Source organism: Rhinolophus sinicus, chromosome 16 (genome assembly GCF_057876585.1).
Source record: "Rhinolophus sinicus isolate RSI-liver-muscle chromosome 16, RSI-T2T, whole genome shotgun sequence".
In the NCBI taxonomy this organism is placed as follows: domain Eukaryota; kingdom Metazoa; phylum Chordata; class Mammalia; order Chiroptera; family Rhinolophidae; genus Rhinolophus; species Rhinolophus sinicus.
Genome location: NC_142516.1, coordinates 185,200,828 through 185,223,279, shown reverse-complemented (window position 1 = coordinate 185,223,279; position 22,452 = coordinate 185,200,828). Strand labels below are relative to the sequence as shown.

At 43.0% G+C, this 22,452-nt stretch overlaps 1 protein-coding gene across 1 annotated transcript in view; it reads right to left on the bottom strand.

The window, feature by feature from the left end:
• Nucleotides 1-5,315: 5,315 nt before the first annotated feature.
• Nucleotides 5,316-22,452, bottom strand: part of TNFSF11 (TNF superfamily member 11) — a 31,900-nt gene continuing 14,763 nt past the window's right edge. The window contains exons 3-5 of the mRNA XM_019749784.3: nucleotides 11,886-11,931; nucleotides 11,696-11,794; nucleotides 5,316-6,872 (exon numbers count right to left, since the gene is read on the bottom strand). Of these exons, the coding sequence (XP_019605343.1) occupies nucleotides 6,451-6,872; nucleotides 11,696-11,794; nucleotides 11,886-11,931 (567 nt within the window). The 3' untranslated portion in view covers nucleotides 5,316-6,450. The remainder of the gene's footprint in view (nucleotides 6,873-11,695; nucleotides 11,795-11,885; nucleotides 11,932-22,452) is intronic.

Below are 22,452 nucleotides of genomic sequence, written 5' to 3'. Positions count from 1 at the left end.
TGCACTACTGACCTGAGCATAAAATTGGATGGAACTTGCCTTTTGGATGATGGGCCACCTGTGTTGGCGATTTTGTGGACGAGAAGGAGATAGAACATGCTGTCCTATCTGATGCCCTATGAATGTCTCTATTCTCCTGCTATTAGAGATAGTATCGCTCTGAACTTGGGACCTAGGCAAACTCCTGTAAACACTCCTCCCTTATTTCATGACTTCTTTTCCTGATCGAGGTATTTTTGATAACTTTTGTTTATTATTTGTGTTGCCTCAGAGCTGAGTGTGGACTTTTCTCCTTTTATTTATTAAGGTCTAGGATGTTTTCCTTCTAAATTTGAATGAGCTACTTGAAACCTGTCCAAGTATCATCAATGCAGGATTCCTGACCCAGAGAGGGTTCAAGGTCACCACCTCAAAGCACAAGCATGTCTACCTTGAGGTCACGGCCGTGGCCTCGCACTTCCCTCTGCTTCTGATTCTGTAGACTGCTCTGTTCTGCATCTCGGTGTCTGGATAAACACTTCCCGTCCACACGCTCCCAACCAAAATGCAATGACAAACTCATAAGGATGCTGGTCATGTTACCAGAGATGTCATGGTCACAGGTATGGTTCTGTCCTCTCAACCCCCCACCCTTCCTGCCACCACCCACATGACCCCCCTACAGGCCCTGGCACACAGGCCCACCCTCCAGACACCCTCAGAAGGCTCCATCAGGCTGCTCTGCCTTCCTCTGCACTCTGGAACTTCAGGAGAGTATCATTTTTCCATCTTGTTCCAGGTTCACTAGAGAGATTAACTCTTTCAAACTGGTTCCTTTGAACTCCTATCCTTGAGCAAAACCACATTTACCATTAGAACCAAAGAGCAGGTACAATTCCTGGTAGTGGCTGTCGCAGAACCAGGATGCCCTGGTGTGGAAGGGGTGGGTTGGGGGCGGTGGCGGGAAGACTTCACAGGGAGGGGATGTATAAGAGAGCACATAACAGCCTTGTCCTGGACCTAATGGGATCCCATGAAAATACACAGCCAGCATAGACACATCACAGTTATTCAAACCCAAATATGATTTCATTCTTATTTCAATGGAAATAAGCCCTCACTTGGTTAGGTGGGTTTACCAGCACATTGCTTATGCTTCTGTTGTGGTGTGGATTTCCTCCTAGTTTAGTTATGGTTCGATTTTCAGATATTTATTTTATTCCTGGACTGTGAGTCCCTTGATATCTGTACTGGATTGAACAGTGTTGTCCAAAACTCCATGTCCGTTCTGAACCTGTGACCTTATTTTGGAATAGGGTCTTTGCAAATGTCATCAGGTAAGATGGGGTCATACCAGATTCAGGCAGACCCTGAATTCAATGTCTCGTGTCCTTACGAAGAGAGGAAGATCTGGAAACACACAGACATAAAGGAAGAAGGCCATGTGCAGAAACCGCAATATGACAATAGAGATTAGAATGCTACAGCTACAAGCTGAGTAACACCTAGGATTGTCCTCAGACATACGGAGCTGGAAGAGGCCAAGAAGCATCCCTTCCTAGAGATTTCTGAGGGGGCATGGCCCTGCTGACACCTTGATTCCAGACTTCTAGCCCCTAGAACTGTGAGAGAATAAATTTCTGTTGTTTTATGCCATCCAGTTTGTGGTGTTACCTCGCCAGCCCTAGGAAATGAATACAGTGTCTACCCTGGTGTCTCCCATAATACAGAGCACACACAATGCTTTGCTCAGTACAGACCCTGCACAGCAGCTAGAGACAAAGAGGTCAGACCGTGTGCTTGACCCTGGGGACTGAGGATGTAGAAAATGGGAAGGAAGGCCCCCTAAGCGTGGCTCCTACTTGTTGAGCCCCTCCCATGTGCCAATGGTCACAACTCTTTAACACAGATGGGGTGATTTCTGCTTCACAAGGCAGGAAAGTGAAGTCCAAAGATGGCCGCCTGCCCAAGGTTACCAGGCAGAGGAACTTCGTATCCAATTCTGGTTGATGCCCAAATCTATGATTTTTCTCCCAAAAGACGTTTGTGTCTCATGAAGAACTTTCATTCCACCAACCTTAGATTGTTGAGATTAGACTTTTGAGAAAATGAAGCTTCTGCAGAATCTATAGGAAAAGGCAGAAAATGGTTTTTGCCCAAGAGAGTGACATCTCATGATTTTAAGACCCTTATAAGAGAACTTGAAATATTTTTTTATTATTTTTTTAAGAGAACTTATTGTTTCTGAAACCAACCCTGTTCCCCAGTTAGCTCTGGGTGCTACTAATGAAGTAAATAACTTCTAGCTCATTCTTTGCCAACAGGAAAGGACATCTCTTCAAATTTTCAGAACAAAATACTCCATTTTGTTTTGTTAGTTCTGTTTTTTTAGATTCCACCTATCAGTGACTTTGTACAGTTTTTGTCCTTCACTGTCTGACTTATCTCACTTAGCATAATACCTTCTAGGTCCATCTGTGTATAATGATAGATGGTATCTAGACTTGGTGTGGATAACATTTTATAAGGAATATAAATGTTGAGTAACTATGTTGTATAGCTGAAACTAATACAATATTGTATGTCAACTGTACTTTAATTTTAAAAAATTACCGAATTTCTCTACAAACATTAAAAACCAATAGCAATACGAACAATGCTATGACTAGTCCACATCTGGTAAAATCAAAAGAGATTGTCATTACAAATAGCGAGAGTGCTTGTCAAGATGCAATAAAACAATCCTCTTTAAAGAAAATCAGTCAACAAAGGAGAGGGGAGGTGAAGGTAGATGATTAGAAAATAGGATTTTTAAATTACAAGAATAGAAGAGCAGAAGCATAAAAGTGTTATTAATCTAAAGGATAGATTTGTTTTATAGCTAAAATCTAACATTCGCAGTGTACAAATTTTTTATTGTAAAAAGTGACACAAGGCTAAATCGTAATAATGTGAATCAATAACTAACCAGCATTTACACATGCAGCTACTGGGAAACATATTTCAATTTCAGGAAGCCAGGAAGCAAGAGAATCAATTAACAAAGTCAAAAGTGAAGCAAGGACATGCTTGGCATGCCCAGGACACCACAGGCTAAATGAGGAACTGCAGGTTGAATCAGATTTGTGTCCCCAAAATGTACAAGTATAAGCCAATGCCACTATCTCAAATCAAATAACTGGACACAGAGAGAAAGGGGGAGGCATGAGGTGCCCAAGTTCCCACCTATGTCACTGGGAAAATAGATCATCTTCTCTGAATATTTTTCTAGGATAGCCTGAGGGATATGAATGACACAAAAGAAAGCAGAAGAAAGAGTGGGTGGGGGCGGGAGATGTAATCTCACTAAACAAGAATTGCCTCCTATGTGGTGTTTTGGAAAGGTGCAAGGGACCCTGACTCTGGTATAGTTTTGAAAGTTGACTCAAGAACATAGATGACTTCAAATTCTGCATGCTTTCCTTCCTTCAGATTTGGCATGTGTTGGGAAGAAGATTGAAATGGAATAGATAAAATGAGATAAAAATCATCTTACCATAGCATCCAGTGTGTGTTGGTCTCCTGACATGATTTTGTCACTTCTCAGCACATTTAGTGAGCTGGTTCTCAGGGTGTACACGATCTGGTTCCGTCTCAATCAAATGCAGCAGCCTCCTTATTCTCCAAGGGCACCAGAGAAACTAAATGGTCCTCCAAGGCAAGAGCCAGGGATTAGGGGGGAAAGGAAAAGCCAAAAAAGGAAAGGATTAAAACATATACAGAAGAGTAGAAGTGGAACAAGGGATGAGTGAGAAGAAAAAGCAGGACTAAAGAGCAGCATGTGAGTGGGAAAAGCAGGGTTTGATCCTGCCACTCAGCTCTAGGAAAGTCTTAAGCACCACTAGGAAAAAGACTTTTCCACACCTCCTGCCATGTCCACTAGCTACGGTTGCCTCCTTTGAGGCACAGACCAGTTTGCACCCACATTTCATTATGTCCTACATTGATTCCAGTAAAGCTCCGAAAATCCCTTTAATGTACATAAAATTCATATTACAGTCAAGGTCTTCTGTAGAGGATCTCCCTAGCCTTGCAGACCATCTGCCATGTTCGTTCCCCAGTCTGGCTGCTGCCACCATGTATGGTCTCACGAGATTCCTGGTTCTTTCCATCGCCAGACTTTGGGTTTTAGCTCATCTTTGAGAGATTGCAAGTCAGTTGACTCTCAGTTAAAAGAGTCAGGCTACCTCCTGTCCAGCCTGACTTCATTTCTAGGCCTTCTGTGAGCCCCAAGATTGGGTTCAATGGCTTCCTCTCTGCTTCCACGGCATGCTCCACATGGCCATACCCCAGAGCTCACCACAGTCATCCAAGATTGGCTGCCCACTAGAACGAAAACTCGTCAAGGGCAGAAAGAGAGCTATCGTATCCCCAGCGCCCAGGACAGTGCCTCGCATGTGGTTGGTGCTCAATACATAACATGGAACAAATGAGTGAATGTCATTCACCTTTGGGAATGACCGAATCATGTTATAGGAATCAAGGCAGCTAATACGGCTCTTAACACAAGACTTTGTGCCAGTGGAGAGTAGAGAAATTCTCCAATTGCTTATCAAAACGAATGTTCCTTAAACCAAGGCGCGGCCACTGGGTTATGCAACACCGACATCATATTTTGTACCAAACTGCCTCAGATTTACTGATAATTGTAAAACAATAGGTGGAGTTTGGTCAATGATTGAGTCCCGCCATCAAAGCCCTGCTGTTTCACATTTACAAGTTCTTCTTGGTAACATCTGCTATTTCTTTTCTCCCTCCATCCTGTCACAACCATCAAGAAACATTTATCCACAAATGGCCAAGTGCCTTAAATTATGGCTTCCTGTGCCTCCCAAAGCTGCTGGTTTTCTTATACCTCTGTCATGTGAGTAACAAACTGGGGTGGGACAGCTGCCTACATACGTTTCCATGAGGATGAGCCTCCAATCTGCTGTTAATCCTCCTTCACTGCGGTTAAGATATAAGATGTTCAGGGGGTCCTCCAGGTCAAACAGTTGTTCTAGAAGGAATTACGGACTGTTACAAAGTACTGTTTTCTCCTCCCAATCAGCAGAACAAAATTTTCTTTTTTGAGTGAAGAAGCCTGTTTTCTATCTACATTCTTGCATACAAATCCCTTGCAAATTACTTTTCACATTCCAATGTTCATTAATTTAATTGAATCTGTTCCTAATTTTTAATTAAATCTGCATTTCTCTCTGTAACTTTTGGAAAGATAGATGCCACATTACCATATTGGAGAAAAGGAAGGCAGATAGAAAAGAGAAGTACAAAATCACAAGGCAGGTTTTCTTATAAATTTATTTTTGTACCAAAAAAATTAACATTCAAAGGCAACATTTTTATTGTACAGTATAAAATAACTTCCACTAAATGAAAGATGGGACTTTTTTTTTCATTTTTTTGCTGATTAGCCACTGACAATGTCCATTCAAAAAATATATAGAATTTACAATTTGCAGCACTTGTAGAAAAAAACACCTGTTCAATAATTCTATAAATACTCTTGACAGATTCCAGTAGCCCATTATGTACCCTTTTTGGCAATGCCAGCTTTCTAAAGTCAATTAGCTTCTAAATTTGAAAGGCACCTGGTGGCCAACATCCTGCTTATTATTCAAGGCATCCATTTAAATTTTTGTGCACAAACTTGACAAGTCTCAAAAATCTATTAAGTTAAAAAGAATGAAGAAAACATAATACAGTTGATATTAGCAAACAACTTTTTTTTTTTTTCTCCTCAGCTGCAAATTTTCCCCAGGGGATTTACAAAGTGCACCAGTTAAATATGTCTGTACATTTAAAACATTAAATATGTCAACAGCAAGACATTTTTAAATATTTTGAATCAAATACTATAGCACAAATATAATTTACAATACTTTGCACAGAAAACATTACATCTGAAATATAACTTTAGATATTATATAAAAATACATATATTTTTCTCTCCTCATTAGAAAAAAGTATCTATTTGCAGGTCTAGCATGATGTAACAATTCAAAAGAACGTAACCCTTCAGGTTATCATCCATTTGCAATTAGATGACACCCTCCCTACTTCAGCTGCCTAGTGGCGCATAACCAAGGGCTACATCCAGAGAATTGACCCCTCCCATAGCCCAAATGCAGTTTTCCATATAGGCAACCACAATTGCTCCAATCAGGTTTAATTCTAAGAATTCATTACAAAATTTAAAAACCATTGTGTAAGAAAGACTTCAGACTGTAACACACTTTGAGTCCAACATCTCCCTTTGGCTGTAAATACACATGATGTCTACAGAGTCAAAAGCTTGGAGAGAGTCTTCTTATACCATTGTGGGTCAAACCTCTTAGTAGTCTCACACACCTATGTACATCTTTCTTGGTCTATTTTAGAAAAAGTTTCCATACATCAGGAAATACATTATAACACTCCACAAAATGGAGGTCAATCTATATCTCGAACTTTAAAAGCCCCAAAGTACGTTGCGTCTTGATCTGGATCCAGTAGTGAAGGGTTGGATACCTCGAGGCTTATTTCCTCACCAGACCGTAACTTAAAAAACCCTCCAACATTTATGGAGTAAAAATGGAATTCAGAATTCCCTGACCAGTATTTGGTACTTCCTCCTTTCATCAGGGTATGCGAACTTGGGATTTTCATGCTGGTTTTAGTGACATACACCATCAGCTGGAGATACTCCGTGGCGAGGTCTCCTGAAGTTTCATGATGTCGAAAGCAAATGTTGGCGTACAGGTAATAAAAGCCATCTTGGTTGACAATTAGTTTTCCATTGCTGAAAGTCATGTTGGAGATCTTGGCCCAACCTCGGTCATGGTACCAGGAGGACAGACTCACTTTGTGGGAACCTGAGAAGAGGAGAGTCATGTGATTTAAAATCCACCCCTTCAATGAGAAGGACAGACTCCTAATTCTACGAGGTTGGGGGGGGAAAAAAAAAAACCAACATAGCATCATAGCCATTATTCCAATAGGAGAATAACTTTTTAGGATTTATTTTTTAATACATTAATATGTACTCAGTGCTCTCTGATAGGCACCTGAGGTGGTACAAAGGCAAAAACTCATCTTTTCCTGCCCCCAGGGAACCTACAGAACACTAGGCATAAGTATGGTAGTTGTTCAGGTAAGAAGCAAGTCACGAACGCCGGTAGGAAATTTGCAGATAATTGCTATGGGAATTCAAAGGACGGTGCAATGATTTCCTCCCAGAAGGAACCAAGAATGACTTTGTTGAGTTGCTACTGAGCCTGAGCACTTAAAGGAAGAAAAGGATGCAGCCCACAGAAGCAGAAAGGTCATTCAAGGTTGAAGGAAGAAAATGGGCCAAACGCAGTTGAGACGGGAAGCAAGAAATAAGTATAGGGAGAGAACTTCCATACTGCATGACTCCACCTTCCCCTTGAAATCATGGAGAGGGCTATGGAGAAGGAAGGAGAAGAAACTCTGGGCCTCAGTAACTTTGCCCAAAAGGTCAAACTCCTAAACCTTGCTCTCCTCACCATAGATTTGCCCCTCCTCCAACAGCACAAATGCCTCCAGGCTCACACAACTGAAAAGTGGCTCCCAGAGAAGTTCACAAAGAAAATATTTTTGGCACTGCCCTCCCCAGCTTCACAACCTCACACAATTCTTTGTGACCAAAGTATCACAAAATCCCTCCCAGATTGACCAGAATTCTTTTTTAGCCCCTTCTCACCCTGGAATCGGATGACGACTATCCTCTGCCTACTGCTCAGGAACAGGGAAAGCTTCTAAAGAATCTTCGACCAGCAGTTGAGTCCAGTGATTTTAACATTTCAGGTCTTTAGTATACCTTACTAGGCCTTTAAAAAGTGTCACTACCCCTAGGGGATACACCCAATTCATCAATCATGTGTGCTTATGTGGACACCTATTAACCAACTGGAAAAGGTATCAACCAGTGGGGGAAAAGTTGTTATACTCTGAAAAATTAAAAAACACATTTTTTTCCTCCAGAAAATATTGTCAATACTTATGCTAAATTAAGGATGTCATCTGTTAGGATTTCAACAAAGCAAAACAGAGCTAAGGCATCTAAGACTAGCCTCTGCAGCCAAGGGGAAGTTCTTTGCTGCCTGCCTCCCACAAGAAATCATCCCAAGGACTTAGGTTTGAAGTAGATTCCAGGGATCCAACGTAGCTGACAACCCTCTGGTTAGAGTGGGTCCTTGGAAGAGCCTTATGGAACCAGAAACTAATTGTGGCGATCTTCCCAGACTGGGCTGAATCCTGGGGAGCCTGGAGTACCTGCAGCTTTCTGAAGAGAGCCACAAACAGGAGAATGCTTTACTGTTTCTGGAGGGTCACTAGGCAGCCTGAAATATGGTTTGGGGACCTCTGTGCAAGCTGTTCCAAGAACCACCAGGTGGTGGGGCAAGTGAGGAAAAAAAATGCACAGAGGCGGACCTACGGTGGGGAACCCATCACGAGGTGTGTGGGACAGTATATTTACTGAAATCCACATCTCATTCACTAGAGGGCGCTAGAACGAGCCGGAGAAACCCGTTACAGGCACTGCTGCCTCTAGGACCCACCATAGCACACGTCCTTTTTCATCGGAGGTCCTGCCTCAGGTCATCCCAGATCAAAGCATCCCAAATGTAAATGTCATCCCATGGTCCCAACTAAGTCAAGACGAGACTACAAGACTATTCATCACATCCTCATAAATACTAATAAAGTAATTCCTCCAGGCTGGTAAATAGCCACCCAATCCATTGACAAAGCTAACGAAATTCAAGATGCTTCCCATCTCAAACTACCCGATGTTTCCTTCCTTCCCACCCTACTCCTGCAGTCAGGTCTTTATATGATCAATTATTTGTCTTATAGTTCATCTCCTATGATGGCTCTTAGAGGGGAGCAGAATGACAAAGGTGCAGTCTACCCTCTCAATGGGCTAGGTCAGCTAGTGTTAAACCAAGGGCTCAGAGACACAGCCTGGGAAGGCAGGGAAGGAATATGAACTAGTGAGGGAAGAAGACAGGAACCTTGATGGCATGCCACTCCCATTGTAGGTTAAAGTCAAGTCGAGGGGGTGTCCTTATTGACTACAAAACATACTTCTGCTTTTATCCATTCACTCATCCATTCCCTGACCAATTCAGTTGATCAGTCATTCAACAAACGGCTGTTGTGCTTTCTATGGGCATTCCCTCTGCCCGTAATTAAGAATTATATCAAGCAGTGTACCCTCAAGGCACTTACACTAGTAGCGGAGAAAATAATTGGGCATAGACAATGAAAAATATAACATTTCCATTTCTGCATGTCACATAACCCACGGCTGAAGGTCAGTTAAAGCAACTGAAAGTGAAAGTTGCAGAAATTAACAGCAATCAAGAGAGCTCAGCCAGGGGAGGGGACAGAGGAACCAGATGACAGGAAGTACTTGGATCAAACGTAGGGGACTGAGAAAACAGAGAGTATTGCCCGTGAGGGAAACTGCTTGAGCAGAGGATGGAATGAATGCACACGGCACACAGAGCACAAAGGGAGGAATGCCATCTGCCTGAACTGGAGGACTTGTGAGCGGACAACAGTAGGAGACAAGATGAGGAGATTATGATGCAGTCGGGTTGAAGGGTCTCTCAGGGCAAACCTGGGTTTGCATCACGAATGAGACATGCGAGGACCTCTTACCTCGGCCCTCCCAGCCCGTGGTGATCACTGCCAGATGCTGGCGAAGAGGCCTCTGCAAATATTTAGCCTGAGGTTCCCCCTAAAGAAAGCCATGTAGTCTGACCTCACAAGATACTTCCCAATGCATTTTATTCAAGAAGCTTTGCCAATGCATAAGCTAACACTCACTGTAAGGCCGATTCTCATTTCTTTCTTATGTGCAAATAAGTATCAAACAGAGGCCCGAAATGAACATGGAAAATTAAAGCCACCTTCCTCTGAAGTATCAGCACTGGCCAAAACTGGAAGATAAATGACTCAAGGAGTTGTTGGTCCAGCCAGAGAAGCAAATTCTAGTTCCTTAAACAGAAGCATACACTAATTCATTTCACTCAGTCTCAAACTCAATAACCGTTGGAAAATAACCAGGAGTTTTGCCTTGTTCTTTGGCAAGGATGTGATGCTAGGGTGCCTGGAGAGAAAGCGTGGTGACTAAAACATGCTTGCGATTGCCAAACAGATTTTGGCACACAGTCTAATGCAATATTTATCATATGCCCTTTAAAATGAACTGAAAAAATAAATGCAGAATACATTTGATTGCCTTTGCTAAAATGCAAATTAGTGTTTCACTCAGAAAATTAGTATAGCTCTACCGTAAGGCACACAGACACAGAGAAAATTTGTTTATGAAGCAAGTACCTGGGACAGGAGAGATAGTTTAGGGAAATCTGAAAACCGAAGAGTTGATTTTTTTCCTTTCTAAGTCAGGAAAAATCCCTCCAAAATTGTTTACTAATACTTGGAATTTTTTAACTCCAAGAAAAACATGCATTATCATTTTTAGAACAAAGTGCTCTATGCATAAGTATTTCATTAAACTCAATAATAATAACAAATTATTGAGTTTGTAATTATTGGGTGCTTAGTGTATGCTGGTTTCCATAGAGGAATGTGAGTTCCTTCCCTCATTAAATCCTCATAGGTACCCCCGTCTATTAAAACTGCACTAACCACTTGTCTTATTGGGGAGACCACTTCAGGGAAGGTGTAGATGCCTGACCACTGCAGTGTACACCTGAAGCTGAAGCTGAATAATACTGAATGTCAACTATAATTTAATATGTATGTGGTCACAGGATGTGGAGTCCAGCATAGGGAATAGAGTCAACGGGATTGTAACAGCTGTATTCGATGTCAGAGGGTAGTAGATTGGGGAAGGGGGGCTATCACTTTGTGAGGGGTGTAAATATCTATTATATTGTTTTGTACACCTGAAACTAATAAAAAAAAAAACTGCATTAACCTACTTCTTGCAGAAAAAGAGGAATATAAGAGCTCTGAACTCATTTCCCTCTGACAAAGCCAACTGACCACAAGGTACTTATATGATGACCTATAGTATAAAAAGCACAGACTTAGGAATGAACTAGAGTGAAATTCAACTTCTAATCCTGCCACCATTGTGACCGTGAGCAGGTAAACTATGTGGACCTCAGTTTCCCTGTCTGCAAAATCAAAATCGAATGACCATCACTTACCTTGAAGGGTTGTGGTAAGGATTAGAGATAAAAAACAGAGCGAAACGCCTGATACATAGTGTGTGTTGAATAAAAGGCATAATAATAAGAATACTGTGCAATTGTCACTATCTTAATGTTCTTTGTAATTATTTCGATGCTCACATAACCAAGATGCACAAGCAGTGGGGACGTGTCAACTTTAGTTTGGGCAACTATAGATGAGTGTAACAAGGGACTGTCCTTCCCAGTTATGTAATCGCCACTGGCGATCATTGAAAATAAATGCGCTCTGATGCCCTGAAAGTAACGTCCTTTCTGGGATGACTGAGAATCAGTATTTCCACAGTGTGGGTCTTCACTGCAGACTAAATGCTCTTTCTTCTGATCTAGAAGTTAAGGGCTCTCAAAAATTTAGTAAAAGGCTAGTAATAGGGTTGAGTATTCAAAGGAGCTGATAAATGACGTGTGACATATTTTTCAGGCTGGATGCAAATGGAACTCACCTGATGGGATGTCAGTGGCATTAATAGTGAGATGAGCAAACGGTTGAGTTTCAGACTTGCCCCTCCTTGCCAGCTCTAACCACGAACCTTCTACCATAGCTGGAGATGAGAGAAGCCATGTTAGCCCAAAGAGTAATGTCCCCACAGAGACCCTACGGGGTTTCTAATACTCAAACAGATCCATACTTACGTTTTTCTGCTCGGATATGTTGGGATCTGACAATATGTTGTAATTCCTGAAATAAAAAGGACAAAAAGGGTCTTATTTATACACTCGTTCTTTTGATAAAGCAGTAAGAATTCAGGACTGCTGGACATACAAGAAATTAATCCTCTTTCCTTCAAAACATGAAAGAAGTACATATGGAAAAATGAAATTCCTTGACATTTCAGGTAGCTCTCAAGAGAAATTCGCCCCAAAGAATGATGTTGGTGTGCTTAAAAAGCAGACTGCACACAGTAGACAGATGGTAATCTAACACAATACTTTGGACAGTAAGAGGAAATAAAAGACCATGTAAATGATAAAACATGGAATAATTGAACATAATTTTAAAATTGTAGCAGGTAAACAGACGGAGAGGGAAGTTAACTAGGAAAATGACAATTACCACAGCATATAAAGGAACATGGTAAATATATATAAATTGCTGTTGTGAATGCAGGAGAAACCATACCAGAAAATTCCGGAAATCAGGGTACCACTGGGAATCCAAAGGTCATGAGAAGAGAATCTTTAGAGAGTCTTGTAAATCTTTAGGGAGGCTCTTTTTTGTGTCTGTTTCATTAGTAAATCCCTATTATAACCCTACAGCTTACAGGAAGAGAAGGAGGCCTAGATCCCAATGGTCAATTTTTTTTTACTTTAAAAAGTCACAGTGGGTTTAAAGTACGCCACGTATCTAAGAGCTTTTAGAGTACCAATATGTAACTTAAAATATTGCAGCAAACAGAGGTTAAGAAGCACGAGCCAGAAAAAGAAAGAACATGAAAAGCATAGGCAATTGCGTATCTCGATTTGAGCCCTGAGAATGACGGATCCAACAGGTAACTGCATTCCCACCTGAATCAAGACCTTAGTTATCATTAAGTAGTAAGGCAGAGTGGATGAAACCTTGAGCTTTGACCTCAGTTCAAACTTACTCAGCCCCTAATTATACCGAAGATATTAATAGATATCAATACTGAGGATATTAAAGATTCAATAAGATAATGCATGTAGGCACTTAGCAGAGTATCCGGTAAATTCAGATGTCTAAATACTAGAATAACCTGGAGCAATTCCGAATTTCTGTTATTGGGATGATCGTGCATGCTAACCATCCCCCCTCCATTATGTTTAAAAGATAAGCCATATAGCTTATGTTCTTTGACTGTCTGGAGAGAAGTGCTTTGAGATAGATGATGATAGATGATGACAGATGATAGATAGATAGATAGATAGATAGATAGATAGATAGATAGATAGATAGACAGATAGATGCAATAACACTTCAACTGTTAACAGTTGGAAAGATTCTAGAGATAAGACAACACTGATTCTTTTCTGTGCTTTTAGGACCCCCAAGAGACATGAGAATCGATTCCATTTTTAAAGACCATTAGAGGAGACAGCACAGCTGTCTTCAGCCACCTATTTTAAAGTCCTAAAGAAATCACAGTGCGACTGACTTTCAGAAAAGAATCTTGGAGGCTCATCCAGGCTGTTTTCTGCCCTGGCCTTGACCCCGGGCACTGCACTGCAGAGCTCTGGGGGCACCATTTGCAGGAAATTCTAGGCAAGGTGGGGAGGCCCTTTCATTTGTGCAGGGCAGTGGCCCTTACCAGACTTGTCCTTCTCTCCACTCCATCCAAGATTCAGTTCTCTCCCCTGCTGTCCTGCCATCTCCCAATTCTTTTCTCATGACCTTTGGATTCCCAGTAGTACCCTGATTTCTGGAATTCACAACAGAGATTTATATATATTTACAATGTACCTTTATACATTATATAAAACACATATACCTCCTTACACATTTATAATGGATATGTAAATATAGAATGCATGTACTTATAATACGTCTTTACTCATTGTGCATCTCCTTATACATTTATATATACAATGCACCTTTAATTGATTTCTGTGTCTTAAAAGGTTGGAATAGGAACCTTGATGACAGAGAAATTTAGAGACTTGGGCCCTTATTTTCCCTCTAGCCCTGATCTGTCTCAGCATCAGAGAAAACGGGGAGGAAGGGGAGAAGGAAGCAAAGCCAAGTGTAGCATTTGCCCACCAATTCCTGTTTCATGTTTTCCGATTGAGAAAAACACACATTATTGAGAAGACCAGGGAAGCGTCTTTCCCAGACCTGAGCATGTATCACAGTCTCTCAGAGGGCATGGTGACACAGTTTCTGATACCGAAGGTCTGGGTAGGGCCTGCCAATTTGTGGCTTTAACAGGTGAACTGGCGCTGCTACTCTGGCACCTCAGTTTGAGAACACCAATCTCTCTCATTTCCCAAAAGACCACAGAGGTAGGCAAATCTGAGATTTCCTTGAAGCTTGAGGCGCAGGCCAAAGAAGCAGCAGACTCAAGCCACTGATCAAGTGGGAAGGGAATGTTTATTCTCTCTCACCTGCGAATGAACTTCTCCTGTCCACTTAATCAGTGGTTTCTAGGTCACAGAACCTTTCTGTTACGAGAAAATTCAATAACCAGCCCCATTCAGATGCATGCTCAATGTCTGCTATAAAAAAAAAAAGTCACAACCCGGGATGAATTGAAACTCTAGCTAGAGTCTCATGAGGTAATGCTGCTTTCGTGGTACATCTGTTGTTCCTCTCAGAAACCCTATAGAGAAGTTTCCATGTGAAACGGGGAGTGCATGATGTGCTTACAGCCTAAGCTACAGAAAGCATATTCTCAATGTTTGTTCTTATATCACCAACCCCTCCCCCCAATTTTCTGTACTCTAACATCATTGTTATTTATCTGCATGGGTAACAACCACAAACATAACATACTTCTTGGACTACACTTTCAGGGTGCTCTGCCCTCCCCCAACTCAGCCAGTCTAACTCAGTTAGATATTGACTTAATAGTTTTAAAAAGAAGCTCCCCAGGTGATTCTAGTATGTAGCAAGTATTGAGAAAACTTACTGCTACTTGAGTGTTCCCACGAATGGTGGTTTGGTGACATCTCTATGTAGTCATAGGTTTATTATACTCTCACAATATATGTATATTCCACATATTAAAAATTAAATAACCCCTTACATTCATAGCCAACTAAGTGTTTCCCTTATATTATAATATTTGACTCTAGAATCAGAGGCTGGGTAACTCTTTCTAACCTCATTTTTGAGACTGGGAAATGGAGGTAGAGATAGAATAAGAACTCAGCTAATAAGGCTGGGACTTGACCCTATGCCTTCCAACTCTTCTTCTAGAGCTTTGAGCCCACACCCCTTTACAAGATGCCATCATGAAACATACTCCTGAAAGCTGGGAGAAAGTATCAATGGCCTGTGATGGGGTTCGGAACATGCTATTCCCATATAGGGTACCTTGGCATGTTGAATACTTTAAGGTGAAGGAATGTGAGAAACAGTAGGTGCAGGAGGGACTCCCTGGCCCCCACGTCCCCCCTCAAGCAGGTCAGAAGACCCTCCTGTGAGGTCCCCTCTCTATACCTGGAGGAAAGGAGCTTCCTTATCTTTAAGACCAAAGGACTCTGAGAAAAATCAGAATGTACAGGCCTTGAAGAGCCCCCCAGTGTACTGCCCTTAGCCCACACCTTTTTGTCCTATCACATTTTCCCACACCTTTCCACTCTTCATCAAACCTAATATAAGCACTCAGGTTAACCATTTCTTTAGGTCTTCATTTCCTTATGAAGGTTCTCATGTCACATAACATTTAAATAAATTTGCATGCTTTTCTCTCATTCACCTGTCTTGTCAAATTTACAGGGCCCTAGCTGGAGAACCTAGGAAGCTAGAGGGAGAAAGGTCTTTTCTTCCTTCCCTACAACTGTCAACAAATCCTGAGAGGGTTGGTTCCCTCCTTGGAGTAATAACACTGAAAGGAGACACAGCTTGACTGTGGATCTAACAAAAAGGGGCCTTTATATCAGGAAATGGAGTCTCAGAATTCCCAGGGGCTTCAGAAAACAACTGGTTGAGCTATGTTTAGGATGCGGCTGGTGAACCCCCAAAACTAAGCCCTGCAGATGTCAGGCGTGAGGGAGCCTCACATTGCCAAATGTGTCTCTATCACATCCACTGCACAGAGCAGAAGCCATTCAGTTGTCATTTTTCTCAAAGACCAATATGTTGCTATGTATACAGCAAGCATGGACCTTTCTTGAATTCCCTCCTAATTAATATTTTTCATTTTCAAGGTTATAGGAAATCCTTCTGAAAAAATACCCAAATGAACCCCAACTGACAATTCCATTTATTTTCTAAGCTTTGAATTTACATTTATTTCCATCCACGTTAATCCTCTACTTCTGTTACATTAATTGGAGCGTTTTAAAACTTGCAGAGTTCTTTATTGCCCAATTTTATCATTCAGGCATTGCTTCTTGTTACTTTGAATTCAGAAACTTCTAATCATCTAATTTGGGGAAAACAGTACAAAGAACATCCTAATTCCTGTCCTCTGAACAAATTTTCATATGCAAGGGATCTTTTTAAAAATGTTGTATGTATTTTATCTTATTTTAAATACAGTTACACATTAATTTTTTTAACTAGTTAGTTAAGTCTCTGGATAAATATCCAATGCACTCATATTTTGTCTACACTATCAGAATGCCCACAGATTTGCACAGAGGTGTAGATAGCTTTGACACACCTCCCAGCAAACAGTTTCCGGGGTGTGGACACTGGGCAGGTGGCTCCCTGCAATCTTCTGCTTCCCAGGAAGACCGGAGATCTGCCTTCTCAGAGTACAGCGTGTTTAGCATCTGTTACATGCTACGGACAAAAAGAGTTGTCTTTTGGGTTCTATAAATTACCCATGACGACTAATATCATTACCTATAAGTTACTGAGAAAATTCACATGAATGAGTGAACTTATTTCTTGTCACACTGTAATAAGTAGGCTTTTCAGGGAATTTATGCATTTTTTAGATAAGCATAATTCGGGCCTAAATTATGATAGCTTCATTTCACCCTTCAAAGCGGGGCAAAAAGGAAAACTGAACCACTTACAGACAGCCAAAGAAATCCTTGCCAATTCTAGGATAAAAGAAATCCTCTGACATACTGCCACCTAGTGGACGCTGGCCAACATTGACACGCTTGAGGCGCCACAGCAAGGTTTTGCAGATTTGCAACCGCCTTCTGGCCCTACTCCAAAGTCTAAAAACAATAAAGATGAGGAAATTACACATTTTTTAAAAGTCTTCTCATTGTGGCACTCTCCTATTTAGACTGTATTAACTTTGCATCTTTGCTGTCAGAGTACATTTGAACAGACAGGAAAACAACTGATGTGGTTTTTTTTTAATCTCAACTTTTATTTCACTCACATAAAAATGTTGGGATTTCACAATTTCTCCTCCAGGAAAGAAAGTATACGAAAGATCAATGTGATTGTGTAACTGTGGTCTCTAGGACTGCTTTTCTTCAACTTCTCCTGAACTCGGCATCCAAGAAGTACAATTCCCCCCGGGGTGGGGGGTGACAGGGAAAACTTGAAGAGTACAGGCCGTGTCTTCAGCCTGTTGGGACCAGGCTGATGTTCATCTTTTAAAATGTTTTAGGATCTTTTGCCAAACATAGGGAGGAGGGAGGCATCCCAGAACTGGCTCAATCTTGGTGAGTCAGGGACACTTAGGAGAGATTGTACTACATAAGAATAAATATAAACACCTATGAGGACTTTCAACTCCTTTGAGCAGTCGTGGGAATTTTGCTCCAGGTAATTTCAACATTTACAATTTACAACAAACACTAACGCTGCCTTTGCAAACTCAGCTGGATAACACCCCCAAACATGACTTTGATAACATTCCAATTCAAGAGTGAATGTTATTAAATTGGTCTTCAGTTGTTTGACTGCAGTGTTTGGGGTAATTTTTTTTTTCTCTTACAAATAATACAGATTTAAGCTCCCACTGAGGGCACCCCAGTTGTACACATGCCTTAAAAAGGTCAAATTGCTGGAGTCTGGGTTTATCAGACTGAAAATCCCACCCATGCCTTGTGAATTGCGTGATCCATGTGGTAGCTGTCAATCAGAGCATGGAGGAAGCAATTTGTACAGCCAGATGCTGTGGAAACCATTGGCACCAGCTCATAGCCCAGGTCTCAGGTGGCTGCCTCCCTCCAGCAGCAGCTGTAGGGACATCTGGCTGGTTGAACAAGGATTTAACACCCCGTTTGCCAGATATAATACAGGGTTCATACACTTGTTAACATATGTAATGCATTTATTCTAACATCTTAATGATACCCTTCCTGTAATTCTTCTCCAACCTAGTTACGAGAACAGTGTATTTATCAGCTGAGCTAGCACATGAATGCTACTCGCTGGTTGTTTCCGAAAGTGAACAGCCGGCTTCCTGTTCCTCCAGAGAAGTCCTACAGATTCCTGGAACCTTGCGAATCGCTCAGAAATCCATCCCCTCCTCTCCAGCCAGAGGACCACTGCCCCCCTTCAAGCTCCCATCATTTCTCACGAGGATTACAGTAACTGCCTCCTACCTCCTCTCCTGCTCTCCTTAGACCCAGAGTACACATGGAAGAGTACCCTGCTCTTCCGAAAGTCCTCTGCGGGCTGCCCGCAGACTTCAGGAACACATCCACATTCCTGACCGGGCCTAGAAGGCCTGACGAGGAGAAAATTCTGAAATGTTCTAGATTGAAATTACAGCGGCCCGAGAGTAGGAGAAAGAAACAGAACCACCAGCTTATTGGTGGCTGCGAATCTGCTCTGACAAAAGGCTGCTCACATTCCTGTGCGTCTTTCGGAATTTCAGGTTCATGCCCAGGTGGCTGTTTCCGCACATTATCCCAGCCAGGCACCAAGGAAGTCCAGGAACCTCCCCTTCTTGTTTTACAGGTGGGCTTTCTAGCCGGCTGTCCACTGCCACTTCATAGGAGGGGACATTTCTTGTTGGGACTCTGGGGCTATCGCAGAGCTGGCCCCGCTTCACTTTCTCCCACTCCTTTGCCCATCGCTCCTGTAAATTCTTTCAGGAGGCTTATGTCTTTCTCCCCCTTCCTTCACTTGATGTATAAACACGTTTGCAAACTGAGGCAATGGAGTGTTGTCTTTTCACCTAGCCATGCTGCTGGGGGCATAGACTCCAAGCCCCAAGATGGTTTTCTTTCCGCTAGCAATGACCTAATAAACCCTTCCTTTTGAAGAGACTTTCAGCCGTGGAAGTTAATTCTTTTCATTTAACAGGCCCGACAGGACTAGGCGGGTTACGGCTCTGGCCTATCCTTTTATCCTTTGCCTGCACCCCCAAACCGCACTGCCCCTAAGGACGCCACAGGTTCCAGCCACAGGGACCTCGTTATAGTCACTTGTGCCTGCAAGTCAGTGTTCTGCCCTCTGGTTCATAGGGATGCCGTGGACATCTGCTCCCTCGGAGAGATGCCTTACTGTCTTATCAATAGCTCGTATTTAATTGTCAAGATTTTTCTTTCCAGGGTATTCTTGGTTTACGAGGCACAGAAAGAATACCCACCAAGTGTTTGCAGCAACAGAGAAGACAGAATTTGGGCAGATGTCTCAGCCTCTTGCTTTCCTCCTGACCTTCAAATCCACAGAATGTGGGGGATATTTCATATGCACCTGGGTGGAGCTGGACACCCCCCAGTTCCATATGAAGACTCAATGGTGACCATTCAAAAACACCTTGAAGCAAAGAACTTGAAGAGCAGCATGTGACCTGTCTCATATATATATATATATATTATGAACGGTACAGCGGAGCCAATGCTTCTCGGCCCTAGCAGCACCCTGCAGCTTCCCAGGACTGGAGAGGACAGGAGCACTGGAGGAGGGGGGTGGACAGCTCCTCACAAGCCCCATTGGGGGAAGGGATCCAGCATCACAGCAAGTAGAGAAGGGAAGAGGGTAGATAGAGCAGAGGCCCCACTAATCCTCAAGGTAACAGCCATCTCCGACTTCAATTTGTAACTTTACATTTGGATCCCTAAATTCTTCATTTCTTAATATAAACTACTGATTTAAAAAAAAAAAAAAAATTCTCCCAAAGCCCAAGTCTTCGCAACATGTATTCTACCCCGCTGCTAGAGTACCCCCTCACGCTCCAAATCTCTTCATCTTCAAAGTGAAGTCAGCCACCACCATCCCACGACCATCTCTGAAAATTCTCAGTGAAGAACTTTACCAAGATATGGACTGGCCTCCTCCTCCCACCCTAAACTAAGTACAGTCACGGAGGCTCGTTTCTCCCAGAAGCCTGCTGATTGGAAGAGACACATCTTTGCAAAGGGATAACGTACTCTACCTACCAAAGGGCGGAAGAAGAGAGTGCCTCTGTTTCCCAAAACAAAGTGATGCTTTCCGGGCAGTGTGATGGCTATGCTGGGAATAGAAAATTCGTTTTTATTGTTTAAACTTCATGGTTGAAATGAGGAAGCTTCTGCTCCAGTTAAAGGTCCCCTTGGGTTTGTATAAAGTAGCCTTATGACAGCAATATTACTCTTCATAAACAGCCGGATTTTAAAATGTCTTGTGCTATGGTACTTGTTAAAAAGGTGTAATCTAAGGGCTTGGCAGAGTAACCGCAGTGTGGCATCTTGGGCTAACTGCTGCTTACCATGCCTCTGCTTTCTTCTGCCACTTGAAACACTATCACACCACCTCACACTGGCAGAGACTCCGACATTCACAAAGCCTCATTTCCTCTAAAGATCACTTACTCTCACACAGCCTCCCCAAAGTGTTCCTGACCACTAGGGTGAGACTCAAAGAGGAACAGAGGTACCTGGCCAGCCACTGTGGACAAATGAGGCCAGGGAGGAAAGCGGAGGAGGGGCCGGGAAGAGCCTCCAGCCTCAAAGTCCCTAAAGTGTTCATGTCCCAAAGGGGGAAGAAGGTCCCCTCTCGAAGAAGCAGGAAAAGCACCATGCCTGGGAGTGACCTCTGGGACTCGATGAATCTTTCTGGGCCTTCATAATGTGACTAGCTCCTGGCAATATTAAGTAACCAGCCACCAAAAATAGGGATGGGCACAGATCACTCCCTTATTCAGTAAACCGGTTCTTTAAACTTTCGTTGAGCACCTACTCTGTGCCTGCCACCTGGGAGAGAAGCTAAACATCACACAATCACACAGCGCCTATCCTTGGGAAGCTCACGTTCGAGTGACCCAGACCAATACCAGGCCATGCGATCGATGTGATGACAGAGTGAATACAAGAAGACCCGCGCGTGCACACGAGGGGCTCCTAACCAAAAAGGTGGGCAGCTGGGCGTCAGTGTAGACCCCCTTTGGGAAGTAACATCTGAGCTGAATGCCAAAAGACAACTAGAAAACTGCCTACAAAAGAAGAGCCTGGAATGGCATGCATGGGACCACGCACAAAGACCCAGAATTCATTCTTCCGTCCATCCCAGCTTACTGATGGCTGCTGAGGGCCAGGCATCCTGTGGCGTGCTAAGGATGCTGTGTTTCCAGGACAGGTCCCCTCTTTGTCCTCACTGTGCTTAGGATGCCAGCAGAGAGGCAGAGAGGGAGGGGCACGGCCAGGCTAGGGACCTTCAGGCACTTGACTTGGGTGAGGTCACTGAGCATAGCTGAGGTCAGCTGAGGAGATGGAGCACAGGCAATGAGCCTGGAGACTCAGGGGTTGGGATGAGGGTTTCCAGGACACAGAGGACTTTGTGTTCTGTGTACAGCAGCTCAGACCATGTTCTGGTGACTACAGAGGTCCACCGAAGGATTCCTGAGGCAGTAAATGAGGCCAGCAGCACGTTCAGATTTGCATTTAGAAATCACAGCTATGGAGAGGATGGACTAGAGGCCGTGAGATCATGGACAGAGTGGCCACTGCACTGGTCCAGGCGAGAAATGACAATGACACCTGGATTAAGGTGACAATAATAGTGACACAGAGTAGAAAGGAGTATTTAGAGGTTTTGTAAAGGGGTAGAATTCACAGGATGGGGGTGAGGTGAAGAGTTAGTACGAGTGTGAGGCCATCTCTGGCTTGTGGTTTGGGTGATGGAGATGCTGGTTACCAGTCACCATGAAAGCGTAGGTCGGATGAGAAGCAGCTACAGGCACTGAGGAGAAGAGAGTCTGGGGCCCCCCAAACTCTCTGATGAACATGGGCCTCACGGTTTATAATTGTCATTATTCCTACGACTGCTGCTGCTGCTGCTGCTATAACCCCAGTACCGCCAGTGCCACCAGTGCTACTTCTACCACTGTCACTGCTACCATCATCACTAGTACTAGTACTACCGCCACCACCACCACCACCACCACCTCATGTCCTCGAAGCGCAAAGGCTGAGGAGGGGTAGCCCCCTAGCGATGAGGAAGCTGTGTGGGAATGGAACTCTCCCAGACCGTGGACCTCAAATGTTGTCTGATCATCTCAGAACCCGCCTTAGGACACCACACAGCCTTAAACCTAGTTCTCAGACACAGTCATTTCACTCACCAATGGCTTCCCTGTCCTCCAGTGGCTCTCACCGCCTCTCAGGATGCTTAGATCACCTCCTTGGTCCCAGGAGCTATGAAACCCTCCTTTAAAGACAGACCAGCTGTTCTAGG